The sequence below is a fragment of the Eurosta solidaginis genome, chromosome 4 (genome assembly GCF_040869045.1).
Source record: "Eurosta solidaginis isolate ZX-2024a chromosome 4, ASM4086904v1, whole genome shotgun sequence".
Classification (NCBI taxonomy): Eukaryota; Metazoa; Arthropoda; class Insecta; order Diptera; family Tephritidae; genus Eurosta; species Eurosta solidaginis.
The window spans coordinates 187,843,547-187,860,540 of NC_090322.1; the positions used below are offsets into that span (position 1 = coordinate 187,843,547).

The 16,994-nt window shown below is 41.4% G+C and overlaps 2 protein-coding genes across 3 annotated transcripts in view; one reads left to right on the forward strand and one right to left on the reverse strand.

Moving 5' to 3' along the window:
• Nucleotides 1–16,994, forward strand: part of LOC137250791 (uncharacterized) — a 373,639-nt gene that overhangs the window by 35,998 nt on the left and 320,647 nt on the right. The gene's annotated exons all lie outside the window — the stretch shown is intronic.
• SWIP (strumpellin and WASH-interacting protein) overlaps nucleotides 2,046–16,994 on the reverse strand; it is a 29,347-nt gene continuing 14,398 nt past the window's right edge. For both annotated transcript variants that reach the window (XM_067784257.1, XM_067784256.1), the window contains 4 exons: nucleotides 14,928–15,082; nucleotides 6,637–7,063; nucleotides 6,351–6,568; nucleotides 2,046–2,704 (listed from right to left, as the gene is read on the reverse strand). In XM_067784257.1, coding sequence (XP_067640358.1) covers nucleotides 2,222–2,704; nucleotides 6,351–6,568; nucleotides 6,637–7,063; nucleotides 14,928–15,082 — 1,283 coding nt within the window. In that variant the 3' untranslated portion in view covers nucleotides 2,046–2,221. The remainder of the gene's footprint in view (nucleotides 2,705–6,350; nucleotides 6,569–6,636; nucleotides 7,064–14,927; nucleotides 15,083–16,994) is intronic.

Here is a 16,994-nt window from a genome sequence, read left to right on the forward strand (position 1 = left end):
AAAGTTAAAAGCACTGAAATTTTCTAACATAAACTTATTAAAACATTTCGTATAAAGACTAAAATTTTATAAATATATTCTATAAATACTTTCATATCTACATACTAAGCAAAGAATTTATTTTATTAAGTGTACGCTACTAAGAAATATTTGTAATGCATTTTTTACATCAACATATACATATTTGTACTATCGTAACATTAAAAATATACAATCTAATAAAAAATTAGTTAAATTTACAGAAACAACAAAAAATACATACGGACGAATATAATATCTCATAGTAAAGTTGTTGTAAATTGTGTTAAGAAAAAAGTGTATATCGAAATATTTGATCTTGCTGTCTTTTAACTTCCGTATTGCGGGCAATAGGCAGGGGCTTCTTGTTCAGTTGGATGATACTTCATGCTAAACTGTACTTTGTTACTAATCAGAATGAGGATACATTTATTTTTCAGGGTTGCAAGAAGTGCTTGAATAGGGTAAGTCTCTGATATGAAGTTGTAACTTTGAATACGGTCTGTATATTCACAGAAATGGGCAAGCTTTAGATCACCGAACAGGGCCGACCCCCATCCCCCCTCTCCCATGCCACCGGGTTAGGGAGTCAATATACCCGCGGTAGGTATGCCTGTCGTAAGAGGCGACTAAAATACCAGATTCAAGGGGCTGTGTAGCGCAACCCTTCAGGTTGCCAGTGCAATATATAGCTTCTCCAAACCCAATTGTCAACCTCACCTATCCGCGGGTAATCCGGTTTCACTAATAGACGTAGTTCAAGAAGCTTGAAGCTTGAGCTTGATAACCAAATGACCAAAAAGTTCGGCGATAGACTGAAGGTTTTAAGTCCGGGGCAGACTCCTGTAAGATGGAAAATGGCGACCTTGTAACCGATGTCCAGAGAGTACTTAAATTATGGAGGGAACACTTCTGCTCTCTTAAATAGACACAGGAATGCTGAACGCGCTCCCGCAATCGATGATGATAAAATTAATGACGAAGTCAGAATAGCAATAACCCGATTAAAAATACCAAGACCGCGGACGCTGATGGATTGCCAACTTGTTACCGGAACGTACCGGATTTCTATTCGTCATCAACATGGATACTACTCCTCAAAACCATCGGGGAGTATCTTTATCGCTACAACAACAACAAGAACCTCTCCGAGCAGTTCGAAACTAAACGGTGTATACTAGCTGGAACTAAACCACTCTGAAACATATAAGAGGGTGCAATATTGGCGTATGCTGATTGATATCATCGGCCTGATCAGCCGCGGCGTTTACAGCAAACTGAAAAAAGTGGCGGAAAAGATGGTTTCATGGTGAATGTGGACAAAACGAAGTACCTGCTGTCATCGTGCCTTAGCAAACACACTGCTGTTTGTAGCCATAACCTCGAAATAGTATAAGATTTCGTTTATACGGGAGCTAGCATTAACTGTTTGTTGTTGTATTGTTGAAATGCAGCGAACAATCACGCTTGCCAATAAATACTACTTTGGACTAGGTAGACAATTGAAAACAAAGTCTCTTCTCGGCAAACGAAAATCTTGCTCTAAAAGTCACTTATCGTACCCGTCCTTCTATATGGTGCAGAAGCATGGACCACGACAACATCAGATGAAGCGGCTCTGGGAGTGTTCGAGAGAAAAGTTCTTCGAAAGATGTACGGACCTCTACGCGTTGGCGACTTCGAATACCGAAGAAGATTTAATAATGACCTGTACGAGCATTACGCAGGGATCAACATAGTCCAACGAATTAAAACGTAGCGGCTACGCTGACTAGGCCAAGTTATGCTAATGAAATATGACGCTTTGGCTAAAAAAGTACTTTTTATCGGAACCTGTCAATGGAAGCAGGGAAAGAGGACGGCCCCCACTCCGCTGGAAGGACCAGTTGGAAAACAATTTAAACTCCCTTAGTGTGATCAATTAGCAGTATGAAGAAGCGACTGGCGCGCAATTTTAAGCACTCTGACAGATAACTTTCAATCTGCCGGCTTGGCTTTTTCTTATAAATTAAGTTAAGAAGAAGAAATGCATTGTATCAATTTTATAAAAAAAATTATTATACAATTTTTATTTCACTTTTATACATTTTATTATAAACTAGGTTTACAGAAATAATATTAATAAGAAATTGTATAAATGTATATAAAAAATAATAAGTATTTGGAAAAATATCAACATTAAATATTTGTACCACTATTTCGATTATTGGAAAAATATTTTTGCGCTACACAAATTGCAATATAGCAAATTAAACTCCATTTGATGTGCATTAATTCGGCGTTCGGTTAGCGCAAGTGTTTGCTGCAACTTTTCGGTTTCATTATTCTGGATTGCTTTTGAAGCTTTGGAATTTGATTTGCCACCATTCGCAGATTTTTTTATATCCTGTAGCATTTCCTGTATTTTACGACGCTCCGCATTGAAACGCTCCCGCACAGTTGTAAACCAATGCAAAGCATAGAAATTATCCATTTGACTGAGAAGCTTAAGAATATATGCTAAACCGATTGCGAAACCATCATCGAAAAGTAAAGCATGTTGACGGTCCTTTTTATTGATTTTCTCCTTGACACTCAACATGTATTCCACATAATTCAAAGTTAGCGCCGGCACAATGAGAAAGAAATTTTTCAAGTGCAAATTGTGTGGATTGCGGAAGAATGGTTGGAATGCCGCGACAAGTAACTGGAAAAAATTATATACACAAACATTCAATTGCTAACCCCGAAAACTAAGAGTGTACTGAGAGCGTAACGTAAAAATATGTAGCAAAGCATATTCTATGATGAATATTAACATCTTTCATGTTCCGAAAAACGTAGTTTAACGATATATGTATGTAAGTATTATATATTGCACTCGGAAAAACGAAACGAACAGTTTGTTAAAAAAAGCAATAAAAGCGAAATCGAAAAATATTGAAACATGTAATATTTCATATTTGACTTCAGAATCATAAAACCAAGAGTAAAAGCATGCGAATTTCGTGAATGCTAACAAAATTAGGCTCACTTACAGAACGGCAAGTAAACCTTTTAACTCAGAGTTAACCCGACAGGACGAGTTAAACTCACACATTTGTGTAAAATTTTTATACTTAGCTGAGCAGAGCTCACAGAGTATATTAATTTTGTTCGCATAACGGTACCCTGTAACGGCATAAACTAATCGAGATAGATATAGACTTCTATATATCAAAATGATCTGGGCGAAAAAAGAAATTCATTTAGCCATGTCCGTCCGTCCGTCTGTCCGTAAATACGATAACTTGAGTAAATTTTGGGATATCTTAATGAAATTTGGTACGTAGGTTCCTGGGCACTCATCTCAGATCGATATTTAAAATGAACGAAATCGGACTATAACCACGTCCACTTTTTCGATATCGAAAATTTCGAAAACCCGAAAAGTGCGATAATTCATTACCAAAGACGGATAAAAGGATGAAACTTGGTAAGTGGGTTGACCTTATGACGCAGAAAGAAAATTAGTAAAATTTTGGACAAAGGGCGTGACACCGCCCACTTTTAAAAGGTTTGCAAGCTGTAATTTGGCAGTTGTTGAGGATATCCTGATGAAATTTGGCAGGAACGTTACTCCTATTACTATATGTGTGCTAAATAAAAATTTGCAAAATCTGATAACGAACACGCACACTTTTTAAAAAAAAATAATTTTAAAAGTAAAATTTTAACAAAAAATTGAATATCTTTACACTATATAAGTAAATTATGTCAAGATTAAATCCAGTAATGATATGGTGCAACAGAATACAAAAATAAAAGAAAACTTCAAAATCCTTGTGAAATTTGGTAAGGGCATAGCTTCTATGACAATAACGTCATGAAAATGAGCGAAGTCGGTTGAAGCCGCACCCAGTTTTTATGCACAGTCGACCGTCTGCCCTTCGCTCGGCCGTTAACACGATAACTTGAGCAGAAATCGATATATCTTTACTAAACTTAGTTCACGTATTTATCTGAACTCACTTTATCTTGGTATAAAAAATAGCCGAAACCCGGCTATGACCACGCCCACTTTTTCGATATCGGAAATGTTGGAAAATGAAAAAAATGCCGTAATTCTATACCAAATACGAAAAAAGGGATGAAAAATGGTGATTGGATTAGTTTTTTGACGCAAAATATAACTTTAGAAAGAACTGTAAAATGGGTGTGACACCCACCATATTAAGTAGAAGAAAATGAAAAAGTTCTGCAGGGCGAAATCAAAAGCCCTTGGAATTAGGGCAGGAACACTGTTCGTGGTATTACATATATAAAGAAATTAGCGGTACCCGACAGATGATGTTCTGGGTCACCCTGTTCCACAATTTGGTAGATATCTCGAAAACGCCTTCACATATACAGCTAAGGGACACTCTCTTTTAAAATACTTATTAACACCTTTCATTTGATACCCATATCGTACAAACACATTCCAGGGTTACCCTAGGTTCATTTTCCTACATTGTTATTTTGTCTCCAAAGCTCTCAGCTGAGTATGTAATGTTCGGTCACACCCGAACTTAGCCTTCCTTACTTGTTTAAACTAACACTGAGCGAAAAAAATAACTTATCATTCTGCAAGGGGCCTTAATGTATTAACTTCAAAACTAAAAAGTGTAGCAGCATCTAATTTTTAATAGCTGTTACTAGACCACAAATTTTACTTTACGAAATACATAGTCCAGACACAGCCACACCAACCCATCATAATCCGTACACAACGTAGTCCCGACAAGACGAAATCCCGACCAAATATGTATATTTAAAAAAAAAAATCTTGAGCTTGCACCTTTCGGTATATGTTCATTCATTGCAGGAAACTTTTAACACTTTAAAGATTTAGGCAATTCACAAGATCTGTTGTCCAACGTGTGTGCTATGATTTTAAACCTGTCATTTGTGCTTTGTTATTGTTTCCCATATGCAATTTTTGGAAAAAATACAATTGAGCAGGGTATGTAAATTCTGTGCTATATTACTGTCAAAAAAAAGTATTTACTGATTCTTAAAATTTTCAAGAATTTTTGTAACAAAATGTAAAAACACAACGGAAAAAGAGCAAGGATTAATAAAAGTATTATCGCCAGAGCTACGGCTGTTAATTAAACAGGATTCTCCACGAGTAGGTGAGGTTGACAATTGGGTTGGAGAAGCTATATATTGCGCTGGCATCCTGAAAGGGTTGCGCTACACAACCCCTTGAATCTATTTGGTTTTTTAGTCGCCTCTTACGACAGGCATACCTACCGAGGTATATTCTAACCCCCTAACACGCTGGGGGTCATAAATTTAATTAATTTAATTGCATAAATTTACATGCTTTTTGCTGATGGCTCTTCCTGCGATTGTATTGAAATACAACATACAACTCATTGTAGTGTAGGGGTTGTTGTTGTTGTTGTTGTAGCGATAAGGTTGCTCCCCGAAGGCTTTGGGGAGTGTTATCGATGTGATGGTCCTTTGCCGGATACAAATCCGATACGCTCCGGTACCATAGCACCATTAAGGTGCTAGCCCGACCATCTCGGGAACGATTTATGTGGCCACGTTAAACCTTCAGGCCATTTCCTCCCTCCCTACCCCCAAGTTCCATGAGGAGCTTGGGGTCGCCAGAGCCTCGTCTGTTAGTGAAACAGGATTCGCCACGGATAGGTGAGGTTGACAATTGGGTTTGGAGAAGCTATACATATATTGCGCTGGCAACCTGAAAGGTTGCGCTACACAGCCCCTTGAATCTGGTATTTTAGTCGCCTCTTACGACAGGCATACCTACCGCGGGTATATTCTGATCCGCTAACCCGCTGGGGTTAGTGTAGGGGTTCAAGGGGTTGTGTAGCGCAATAAACAAATTCTCCAACCCAATTGTCAACCTCACCTTCGAGCGGCGAATCCCGTTTCACTAACAGACCAGGCTCTGGCGACCCCAAGCTCCTCATGGAACTTGGGGGTGGGGAGGGGGGGGGGTGTCCTGAAGGTTTAATGTGATCATATAAATCGTTTCCGAGATGGTCGGGCTAGTACCTTAATGGTGCTGTTTTACCGAAGCGTACCGGATCTGTATCCGGCAAAGGGCATCACATCGATAACACTCCTCAAAGCCTTCGGGGAGTAACCTTATCGCTACAACAACATTGTAGTGTTCATAAGGGTAGTGTTTAAAAATATACTCTATAAGATAACAAAAGACCTTGTGAATTTGCTCATTAAGAGACGTCTTTTAACATTCAGTTTTGAAATATTGAAACGAAAATATCTGAGGCCCGATACAATGAATTTCTACTGCATATCAGAGTGTAAAAAGATGAAATATCTATTTAACTCACCTTAAAATAATCTGTACTGTCGGAGAAACTGTTTACCAAATTGGTAATATTCACTTCGAAATTCTGAGCTGCCGCCACAGTTACATCGGCGAACTCCTGTTCGCGGGAAGCCGTAACAAATTGTAAATTTTCATCGAATTTTGGTAAATAAAGGCTAGCACTGTAATTGGCATGAATGCTACCGCTGCGCACCAAACGTATATAACCCATGGCATTTCCTGTGTAATATATGACTTGTTAAATTAAAAAAAAACTGTTCAATTTCACTTCAGCTCCAATAACATACCCACATGCGTTATCACTTTACGAAAGAGATCCATATAAGTTTGACCATCATTGGCGAGCCCCAGCTTACGTATATCTTTATTAAAGGCATCGGCACGTTCGTACGCATAAAGTGGATAATTATTAGATTGTTTATGTTCTGTAAAGGCACGCAATTCCTTCATCAAACGTGATTTTATTTGTTCATCATAAAGAAATTGTGAGAATGTATAAAATTTTTGTCGCAAAAATTGATATGTAAAATTAACTGTTGTATTGATGACACCAGTGCCGTGTGTACGCAAGGAATTAGCTACATGGCGTATACCAATCGAATCTAAATGTTTGTTGCCACTTTTTTGCTCAACGAATATTTGAGAGTTCATGTTGTAGACATATTTTGAGACGAATATATGTATTTTTCTCATAATTTCCAAAATATCGATACCCTAAAAAATAGTAATTATTTTTGAAATTGAAAATAAATGATTCCTCTAACTGGCAGAGAACCAAGAAAAGTATTTATTCGCCTTAAGTTTCCAATGTAATCGAGGCTTATAGCTCATCTAATAAATAACAAGTAGAAAGTTGAAACCGAACATTATATATCTAGAGTGTATTCTCATATATATGTAAAGGATAAATCTAAAGTGAGGATGATCAGGTATGCCTCTCGTAAGAGGCGACTAAAATACCAGATTCAAGGGGCTGTGTAGCACATCATATACAGCATCTCCAAACTCAATTGACAACCTCACCTATCCGCGGCGAATCCTGTTTCACTAACAGACGAGGCTTTGACGACCCCAAGCTCCTCATGGAACTTGGGGGTGGGGAGCGAGGGATGTTGTTGTTGTTGTTGTTGTAGCAATGCTCGCCCCACCTAATAGCCGCGACCGATCACAAATTTTCATCAATATCCTCTAACGGGAGTCCAAGGAAACTTGCCGTTTCAACAGCGGTGGACCATAAGGAAAGGGGTGTTAGAGGCGTTGGTTCCACATTACAATTAAAAGAGATGGTTGGTGTCATGTGGGGACACATTGCAAGCGGGGCATACATTTTGTATGTCGGGGTTGATTCTGGATAGGTAAGAGTTTAACCTGTTACAGTATCCAGAACGAAGTTGAGCAAGAGTGACACGCGTTTCCCTGGGGAGTATGCGTTCCTCTTCCGCGAGTTCTGGATATTTTTCTTCAAGTACTGGATTCACCGGGTAATTCCCGACATAAAGGTCCGACGCCTGTCTATGGAGTTCACCAAGGACCTGCTTGTGTTTTTTCGCTTCATACGGCTGGGTTCTCAGGTGCCGTATTTCCTCAAAATGCTTACGGAGATGACTCCTTAGGCCCCTAGGCGGTGCTGGTTCGTCAATCAGATGTCTGTTGGGATGCCCAGGTTTCTGGGTATTCAACAGAAACTGTTTGGTCAGCATCTCATTTCTCTCCCTGATGGGGAGTATTCTCGCCTCATTATGCAGATGGTGTTCTGGGGACATAAGAAGACAGCCCGTGGCGATTCTGAGAGCAGTATTTTGGCAGGCCTTTAGTTTCTTCCAGTGGGTAGTTTTTAGGCTTGGCGGCCATATGGGTGACGCGTAGCACGTAATCGGCTGGCTAATTGCTTTGTATGTGGTAATGAGCGTTTCTTTATCTTTTCCCCAGGTACTGCCAGCAAGGGATTTGAGGATTTTATTACGGCTCTGAATTCTCGGAACAATTGCGGTTGCGTGCGCACCAAAATGTAGATCCTGATCAAACGTCACACCCAAGATTTGGGGGTGTAGGACAGTCGGTAGCGTAGTGCCATCGACGTGGATATTCAATATGGTCGACATTTGGGGCGTCCATTTTGTAAATAAGGTCGCGGAAGATTTAGTCGGTGACAATGCCAGGTTTCGCGAGGCGAAAAAACTGGAGAGATCAGGGAGATAGCCGTTTATTTTATTGCATAGCTCATCGATCTCTGGGCCTGGGCCTGTGGCCATTATTGTGCAGTCATCGGCGTAGGAAACGATTGTGACTCCTTCCGGTGGTGAAGGTAGCTTGGATATGGAGAAATTAAACAAAAGTGAGGATAGGACACCACCCTGTGGCACCCCTTGTTTAATTCTCCTTGGTTTTGATGTTTCGTTTTTGAATTGCACCGATGCCTGCCGACCACCCAGATAATTTGCGGTCCACCTTTTAAGACATGGGGGAAGGGTAGACCCTTCCAGGTCTTGCAGTAACGAGCCATGGTTGACCGTATCAAAGGCTTTTGATAGGTCTAGCGCTACGAGTACTGTTCTATGGTGGGGGTATTGATTCAAACCGCAATTTATCTGGGTGCCAATGACATTTAGCGCGGAGGTAGTGCTATGGAGTTTCTGAAGCCATGCTGATGAGGGGCTAGCTGCAAATGTGCTTGGAAATAAGGGAGCAAAATGGCTTCAAGCGTCTTTGCCACTGGCGATAGGAGAGATATCGGACGATATGACTCACCTGTGTTAGCTGGTTTCCCAGGCTTTAGTAGCGGGACCACCTTGGCCATTTTCCATTTCTCGGGTATGACAAAGGTGGAAAGAGACAGGTTGAAGACATGCGCTAAATATTTGAAACCCTCTTTCCCTAGGTTTTTAAGCATCGGCATGGCTATGCCGTCTGGGCCCACTGCTTTGGATGGTTTAGCGCGACCAATGGCGTCCTCAACCTCTCTAGCGGTGATGGTGATTGGTGACGCGCTGAATTTGTGTTTATGTGCGTGTCTATTGGCTCTCCGTCTATCTTTGTCAACCGTAGGATGCATTATATATTGTCGGCAGAAAGCGCTCGCGCATTTTTCGTATCCGACAGCACCTTATCGCCAAAGGCGATGGAAACTTTGTCTTTGTGCTTAGTCGGATTCGATAGGGACTTTACGGTGGACCAAAGTTTACCTACACCGGTAGAGAGGTTACAACCTCTTAGGTGCTCTTCCCATTTCGCCCGCTTGTGTTCGTCCACAAGCAATCTTATGCGTTGGTTTATATCCCTTATTTGGGGGTCGCCTGGACCAAGCTGTCTTATAAGGTCGCGTTCCCTCGCTAAGCTCGCGGCCTCCGCCGGGAAGTGGGGCCGGATTTCGGGAATTCTCCCGGCGGGAATGAAATGTGCCGAGGCGGATTCAATGACCTTACGGAAGGCACGCTCCCCTTGGCGGGCATCAGTCGGGATAGGGAGGGCAGCAAAGCTGCTGTCTGTTGCAGATTTATATTCTTCCCACTTTCCTTTTTTGAAGTTTATGAAAGTGCGTTTTTCGGTGACGATGAAGTCGGCGGTACGCTCGAACGAAATAAGTATGGGCAGGTGGTCGGATGCCAATGTTACCATCGGCTGCCAGTTGACGCAGTTTACGAGTTCTGCGCTCACGATTGAGATATCTGGCGAGCTATGACAGCTTCCTACCATACGTGTGGGGGCGTCTCCGTTTATTGTGCAGAACGTCGTTTCTTCTATTTGATCCGCCAACATCTCACCCCTACTGTCCGCCCGCAAGTTTGAATGCCATAGGTCGTGATGGGCATTGAAATCGCCTAAGATAATGCGATTGTTGCCAGTGAGTAAGGCCTCGATATTAGGGCGGTATCCACTGGGGCAACAGGTGACAGGAGGGATGTAGATGTTGATGATTTATAGATTTGCATCGCCTGACCGAACAGATAGACCTTGACGTTCTAAGACATTGTCCCTGCGGTCGATGCCAGGATCAAATATATAATATTGCACAGAGTGGTGTATAATAAACGCGAGGCCGCCTCCATTTCCGCTCTCGCGGTCTTTCCTGTGGACATTATACCCAGAGCAGGTCTGCAATGCAGATCTTGCTGTGAGTTTAGTCTCTTGAATCGCAGCAATGCGGATGTTGTGCCGCTTCATGAAATGGACTATCTCCGTAATCTAGCGAGGGATGGCCTGAAGGTTTAATGTGGCCATATAAATCGTTCCCCAGATGGCCGGGCTAGCACGTAAATGGTGCTGTGTTACCGGATTGTACCGGATCTCTATCCGGCAAAGGACCATCACATCGATAACACTCCCCAAAGCCTTCGGGGCGTAACCTTATCGCTACAACAACAACAACAACACAACAATGCCGATGAATGCACGATAATGGCTGCAAATGTCGACCACTTCGATGGCAGTACGCTACCGAGTGTCTTACGCAAAAATACTGGGTGTGAAGTTATATCAGGATCTACATGCATTTGCAATGGTACCTAAAATACAGACTCGTAATAAAACCCTCAAATCTCTTGCCGCCAGCACTTGGGCAAAGATAAAGAAACGCTCATTACCACTTACAAAGCAATTGGCCGGCCGCTTGCATGCTACGCGCCCCCGATATAATCGCAAAGCCTGAAGGTTACTCACTGGAAGAAAATACAGGCGTGTCTTTTATGTCCCCAGAGCACCACCTGCGCAGTGCGGCGAGAGGGAGAGAAATGTAATGCTGAACAAACAGTTTTTGTTGAATACCAAGAAACCTGGGCATCCGAACAGATATCTGATTGAAGAGGCACCGTCTCGCAGGGCTTAAGAAGTCTCTCCGCAAGCATTCTGAGAAAATACGGCACATGAGAACTCAGCCGTATGTAGAAGAAAAATACAAAAAGGTACTCAGTGATAATCCACAAAAAGGCGTCGGACCGTTACGCCAGGAATTGCTCAGCGAACGCCGTTGTTAAGAATAAATTCCCTGAAGTCGCAGGAAAGGAAGGCAATCTCCTTAGGGAGACGAGCGTGACTCTAGCTCAACTTCGATCTGGATATTGCAACAGGTTAAACTCTTACCATCTATCCAGAATCAATCCCGCCATACATAATGTATGTCCTGTTTGGAATGTGTTCCCACATGACACAAACCATTCTTCCGCGAATTCAGGGTATATAACTTTAAGAACGGTGCTCACCGGACAATTCCTGGCATAGAGGTCCGACGCCTTTTTGTGAATAGCCCTGAGAACTTTAATAAAAAAATGCTCTTAACCACCTACAAAGTAGTTGACCAGCCGCTTGTATGCTTCGCGTCAATATAGCCGATGAGCCTAAAAGAAACACACTGGATGAAACTGCAGGACTGTCAAAACACTGCGCTCATTACTGCCACGGGATTTCTTCTTATGTCTCCAGAACATCATCTACACAGTGAGGCGAGAATACTCCCCATAAAGGGAGAAATAAAATGCTGAGCAAACAGTTTTTGCTGAATACCCCGAAACTTGGGCATCTCAACTGATTGAAGAGGCCCCACTTCCCAGGAACTTAAAACGTCATCTCCGTAAGCACTATGAAAAAATCCGGCATTTAAGAAGTATCACGTAAAGGTCCTCAGAGACATAGCTTCGGACTACTATGCCAGAGATTGCCCGGTGAACCCCGTTCTTAAAGACAAATATCCGAACCTCGCAGTTGAGGAAAGCCCCAGGGAGACGAGCGTCATTCTAGCCCACTTTCGATCTGGATACTGTATGACAATCCTGAATAAACCCCGATATACCCAATGTATTCCCTGCTTGTAACGTGTCCTCACACGACACCAACCATATTTTCAATTGCAATGTGGAACCAACGCCTCGGAGCTTACTCGGAGAGGATATTTATTTTAATTTAATTATTTGATAGTTGCCACAACAACCACAACAAAAACAACATTTTGTAAGTGGTCGCACCTATTGGATGGGGCGAAGCACTGCTGCTACAGAAATGGGAGAAAAGGTAGAAGTGTATTCAGTAATATAGAGAGAGATAATGGGAAGGGAGATCAACATTTCAAATGTAGGGCAGGACAACGTCTGCCGGGTACGCTGGTGTCTAAATAAAAAGTTACCTCCATACATATCTACAGCAGAGGCCGGCACGTTGAGAGGGTGCAATATGTGGGAATATTAGTGTGTTACGCTCAAAAATGCTTGTGTTGGTGGTATTGCACTGGAAAAAATGTATATGTTGTATAAGTTAACAGATAAATCTTGACGTGGTCGTCGTAACTTAAATTGACAGGAACACATACAAATCTTATGTTTTGTGTCTACTTGAACTTTTTTCAAGTTTTTGGAGGGTGATTTTTTTTTAAATAAAATTTTTTTTTTTTTTTTTTTTTTTTTTTTTTAATTCATATGTTCAACGTGCTTCAAGCACATTTTCAGAATTCAAAATGTACCTATGTATCTGTTGTATTAATAGTTAAATTATGAAGGTGGCTTAACTTAGATATTAATAAAAAAACATGTGTGTATGCTTTCTGCTTAGTTTTTCTTAAGTTGTTTATCAATAAATAAATAACTTTCTATACGTTCTTTGGTCTCCGCTTGTAGGAAATTCCCAATAATTTCACTTGTTCGAGTCATAGTTCTGGCTGGCAACTGAAGACCATTTACGATTGCAGTCATTTGCTTCCCTACGCTTCCGAAAAACGGAAATATTTCAAGGCACATTTCTTTAAAAAAAACCCCATCCTCAAAAGGCCTACCTTTCTTTGCTAACGCTAAAGCTATTGCATATGTTGCCTTCAGTAGACTGTCTTCCAAAGCATTATAGTCAGCATGCTCTGTATTCAATAATTTAATATATTTTATCCTAAAACAGTCTTTAAGTTTAGCAATCAACTGATCTCTCTCTACTCCTCTTACTAACTGGAGATCAGGACGACGAGTGTTATAATAGCGCTTAAGGTGAAATTCGTCTTTGCATTTTAAATCTTGGCTGCATATAAGACACTCAGCATCATTAAAAATATTTAGACAAAACAAAAAATCGTTTTCAAACTCCATCTTCCTGATCAATAAAATATAGTTTGGATTTATGCTCAGTGTACCATTAAATTTAAATTTAATCAGGGCTGTCATGGAATCCAATTGTTGTCGGAATCGGATTTAAAAACGAAAAAATAATTACTTTGGTGTCATGAAATCCAATGTTATCGGTTTAATATTCGAATTGGAATTAGTGTCGGTTTTAGGTGTCAGAGAATCCGGTAATATCGGTTTTGCTATCGGAAACAATCCAATCAGTTAAATGCTGTTGGATTTAATTTTTCATAGTTGTATTTCTCTTGCAGTTGAGTATTTTCTAAAAATGTAAGGAAATAAAAGTTTATTTTATAAAAATAAATGTAAATTTACATATATTTTCATTCTTAATAGGGGAAAACATAAAAATTCAATGCAAAACAGTATATTGACTGAATCTATGGAGAAACATCCAGATATTCCGAAGGGCTGCACGAAGCACATCATCTAAAATCGTTGACACCGTGCTTCTACCTACACTCATGCTAGAATCCTTGCTAACTGATCTTTGATGGGGTCCCTCAGCTAAAAATCGTAACGTAGCTGCTAGTTGCAGCACTGGCAGAACTTTCGAGCGAGTTACGCATCCTTCAATGGTGTCCAATACCATTCGGAAAGCCTCTTTGCTTATGCGATAGTATGCAATGTAACTGCAAATACACTATACATATCTAGCAACCCACATTTAGAAACAGGTTATTTACGCTGTCTCTGGAAACTCAAATGGATTGCTGCGATCTCTCCAAAATTTTCCTTTTGACCTTCTAGAAACTTTCTTCTTCCAATAATATAAATGCTACAACTGCTGATGCTATTTTGATGTCAATCAATTTGTTTATTGCTGTTTAAATGCACAAAACAACTATTTTATAAAATTTTGTCAAAAAAATTAACATCAAAATTGTCGGTGCACCGCAAAACAGCTGATTCGAACATCGGTTTTATTTACATTCGAAAGAAGCAAAACCAATACGGTTTTATGAAACCAATTTAAATCAATATTGGTTTGTAATTCCGACAAAACGCAAAACCGACTTGGATTCCATGACAGCCCTGAATGATTAAATGATCAAGCAACGCGGTATCAATCTGCTTCATTTAATGCTTGCATGAAACTGAATAAAATTTGATTTTTTTGTGCTCTGCTTGTTGACGCTCGTGTTGTATGCGTGTAATTACGAACTGTGTACGTGAGACGGTGGAACATACTTCGACTCCCAGGAAAATATTTGCCTGCCTTTGATCTACAGCAAAAAAATTTACATGCTTTGTTATTGTCGCGAGCAGTATTGCTCAATGAGAGCAATTAGATTTGACAATCGATGCCCTCATCGAAATGTAAATAATCAGCTGATGAAATAAGAACTTTAAAATTCTCTGTTTTGGGATAGACAATTGTAGATGGATTTATTTGCAAAGTAAATTACTACTTCACTATGAAGAGATGGTGGCAATATAACCTCCCAATCTAACCCAAAAAATGCAATAATTTTTAACACATATACCTGTTCCAAAGTTTGATTTGGCAAGTAGTCCTCCACTGGCTTCAGCATTATGCGAGTATTAGCCAAGTGACGCATTTCTTCGTAAGTCTTCCAGTCATGTAATGAAATTGTGGTTAAATTGTAAAACATGGCACTTAAATAATTTTCAACATGATCTATAATAAAAATAAATAATAGATAAAATTTAATACCCAGAATTCCAACGGATAGACAAATATACAAGCAGCCCCAACCCTATAGACAGTGATGCACAGATGAGGTAATATATAAATCGAAAATATGTGCGAAAATACACAAAAAAAAATATTTTGAAGGGAACCGCTGTTCCATCCGAAAAGCCCTAGCAGCTGGTTTGAAGACACCAAACCCAGTGTTGATGAATCCCAATAATCGATTTCAAGAAAATCAACCAAATTTGAACAAAGTTGTGCACAAATTCAAAAAAAAAAAGAAATTTTATAAAATTTGTTCCTTTTCTCCCAGATGAACATCCGTTTATGAGTTCTTATGTCGCATAAAACTGTGTTGTCCAAACATTTCTTTGCGGCGGGCAGGAAAGTTGTTGGGTGTTAGCACCAACAACAGCAACAACAACGATTCAAAGATCAAGCACATAACACACTCTCTACCCGGTTCTTTACCCAAAGGTGAGTACCGAATAACGTAAATGCTCATTTTTCTGCAGCACTAGTAGGCCTGGCTAGCTAAAACGCTACCAGGTGACAAAAATAAACAAAATAAGGCACTAAATACCCAGGCACATAACGTGCGGGGAAAGAGGCCATGCACATAACGTGCGCGATAGGAATATTTTTTCGTAGGCAGATAGAGTTGTTTTTACCCTACTCACGCGCTAAATTTCAAAAGTCCCGATAATAGAATTAGGGCTTACTCGCCACCGAACGCGCGACACAGGCATAATAAATCACCGAGTTTCCCTTTCTTTTTCTTCCACATTCTCTGAATAGAATGACTCGTTACGCGTCGCTACGCAAGAGGACCAAGCGCCAGGCCGCTCGATATCCGAAGCCGTGCCATCTATGCAACGCGCGAGATCATGAACGTCAATTACTGCCAGAATTGCCTGTCGATGGTACATCGTGCCAGAGACTGCACGAGTAAGGGCAGGTGCAGAAGATGTGGTAGCAACCATCATACCACACTACACGTGTCGATGGAAGACCTTTCAACGGAGCCAGAGCAGCCCAAGAGCTGGATCCAGCTGGTCTTAGAAGAGGAGGAAGAGGGCTATGAAAGGATGCCTACGACGCAACAGGTGGACGAAGAGACTATGGATCAGGCGCTGTCTCTCCATGCGTCAGAGTCGGCCTTTACAGAGGATCCACAGATACCATCCGGGAGTGGAGCGGGCTCCCATACAGGTCGAGCAAACACTAGGGGATCGGACCCACGGCCGTTCCGATCCCTATTAGCGCACGAAAGACGAGAGGAAAGTGGAGCGGAATCACGGCCTTTCCGCCCACCCACGCAACGACGCACGCGAGCACCACGGAAAACGCCCGAGCTTAGACTGATCTCTCGGCCGCGCTAGCTACGCGCTATTCGAAACTCGCACGAACACAACCGAGACGGTAGACTGGCCACTCGGCCGCGCCAGCTACCGCAACACAGTTCCTTTAGGAACGGAATCATTCCGGCCCACACTACAGCTGGCCCGACCCTTCGCCCAATGGCTACTCTGGCGCCAACTGCAGTAGTGAAGGTGGAAGCCAGGGGGCGTTTGGACCTCATTCATGCACTCCTTGATGCATGTTCCCCCCACACAACGATCGACCGTAGGCTGGCGCGAAAGTTAGCACTGCCGACGACCCACGCTGCCGGCGAAACCGGCTATTTCATTAGATTTAGAGGCAAACATGGACAGAGCAAGACGGTAACGACTCACACAGTCTGCGTCCATGAGTTCAGGCACGTCAGCCCCACATATAACGTCGACCCCAGCGTCGCGGCTCCTTACGAGCATATTCGTCTGGCGGATCCCCTTTCTTCGGCTGGGTACTCTCGGGGACCCACCCGATCTAGTATACCTTAATGGTGATTTAGGGT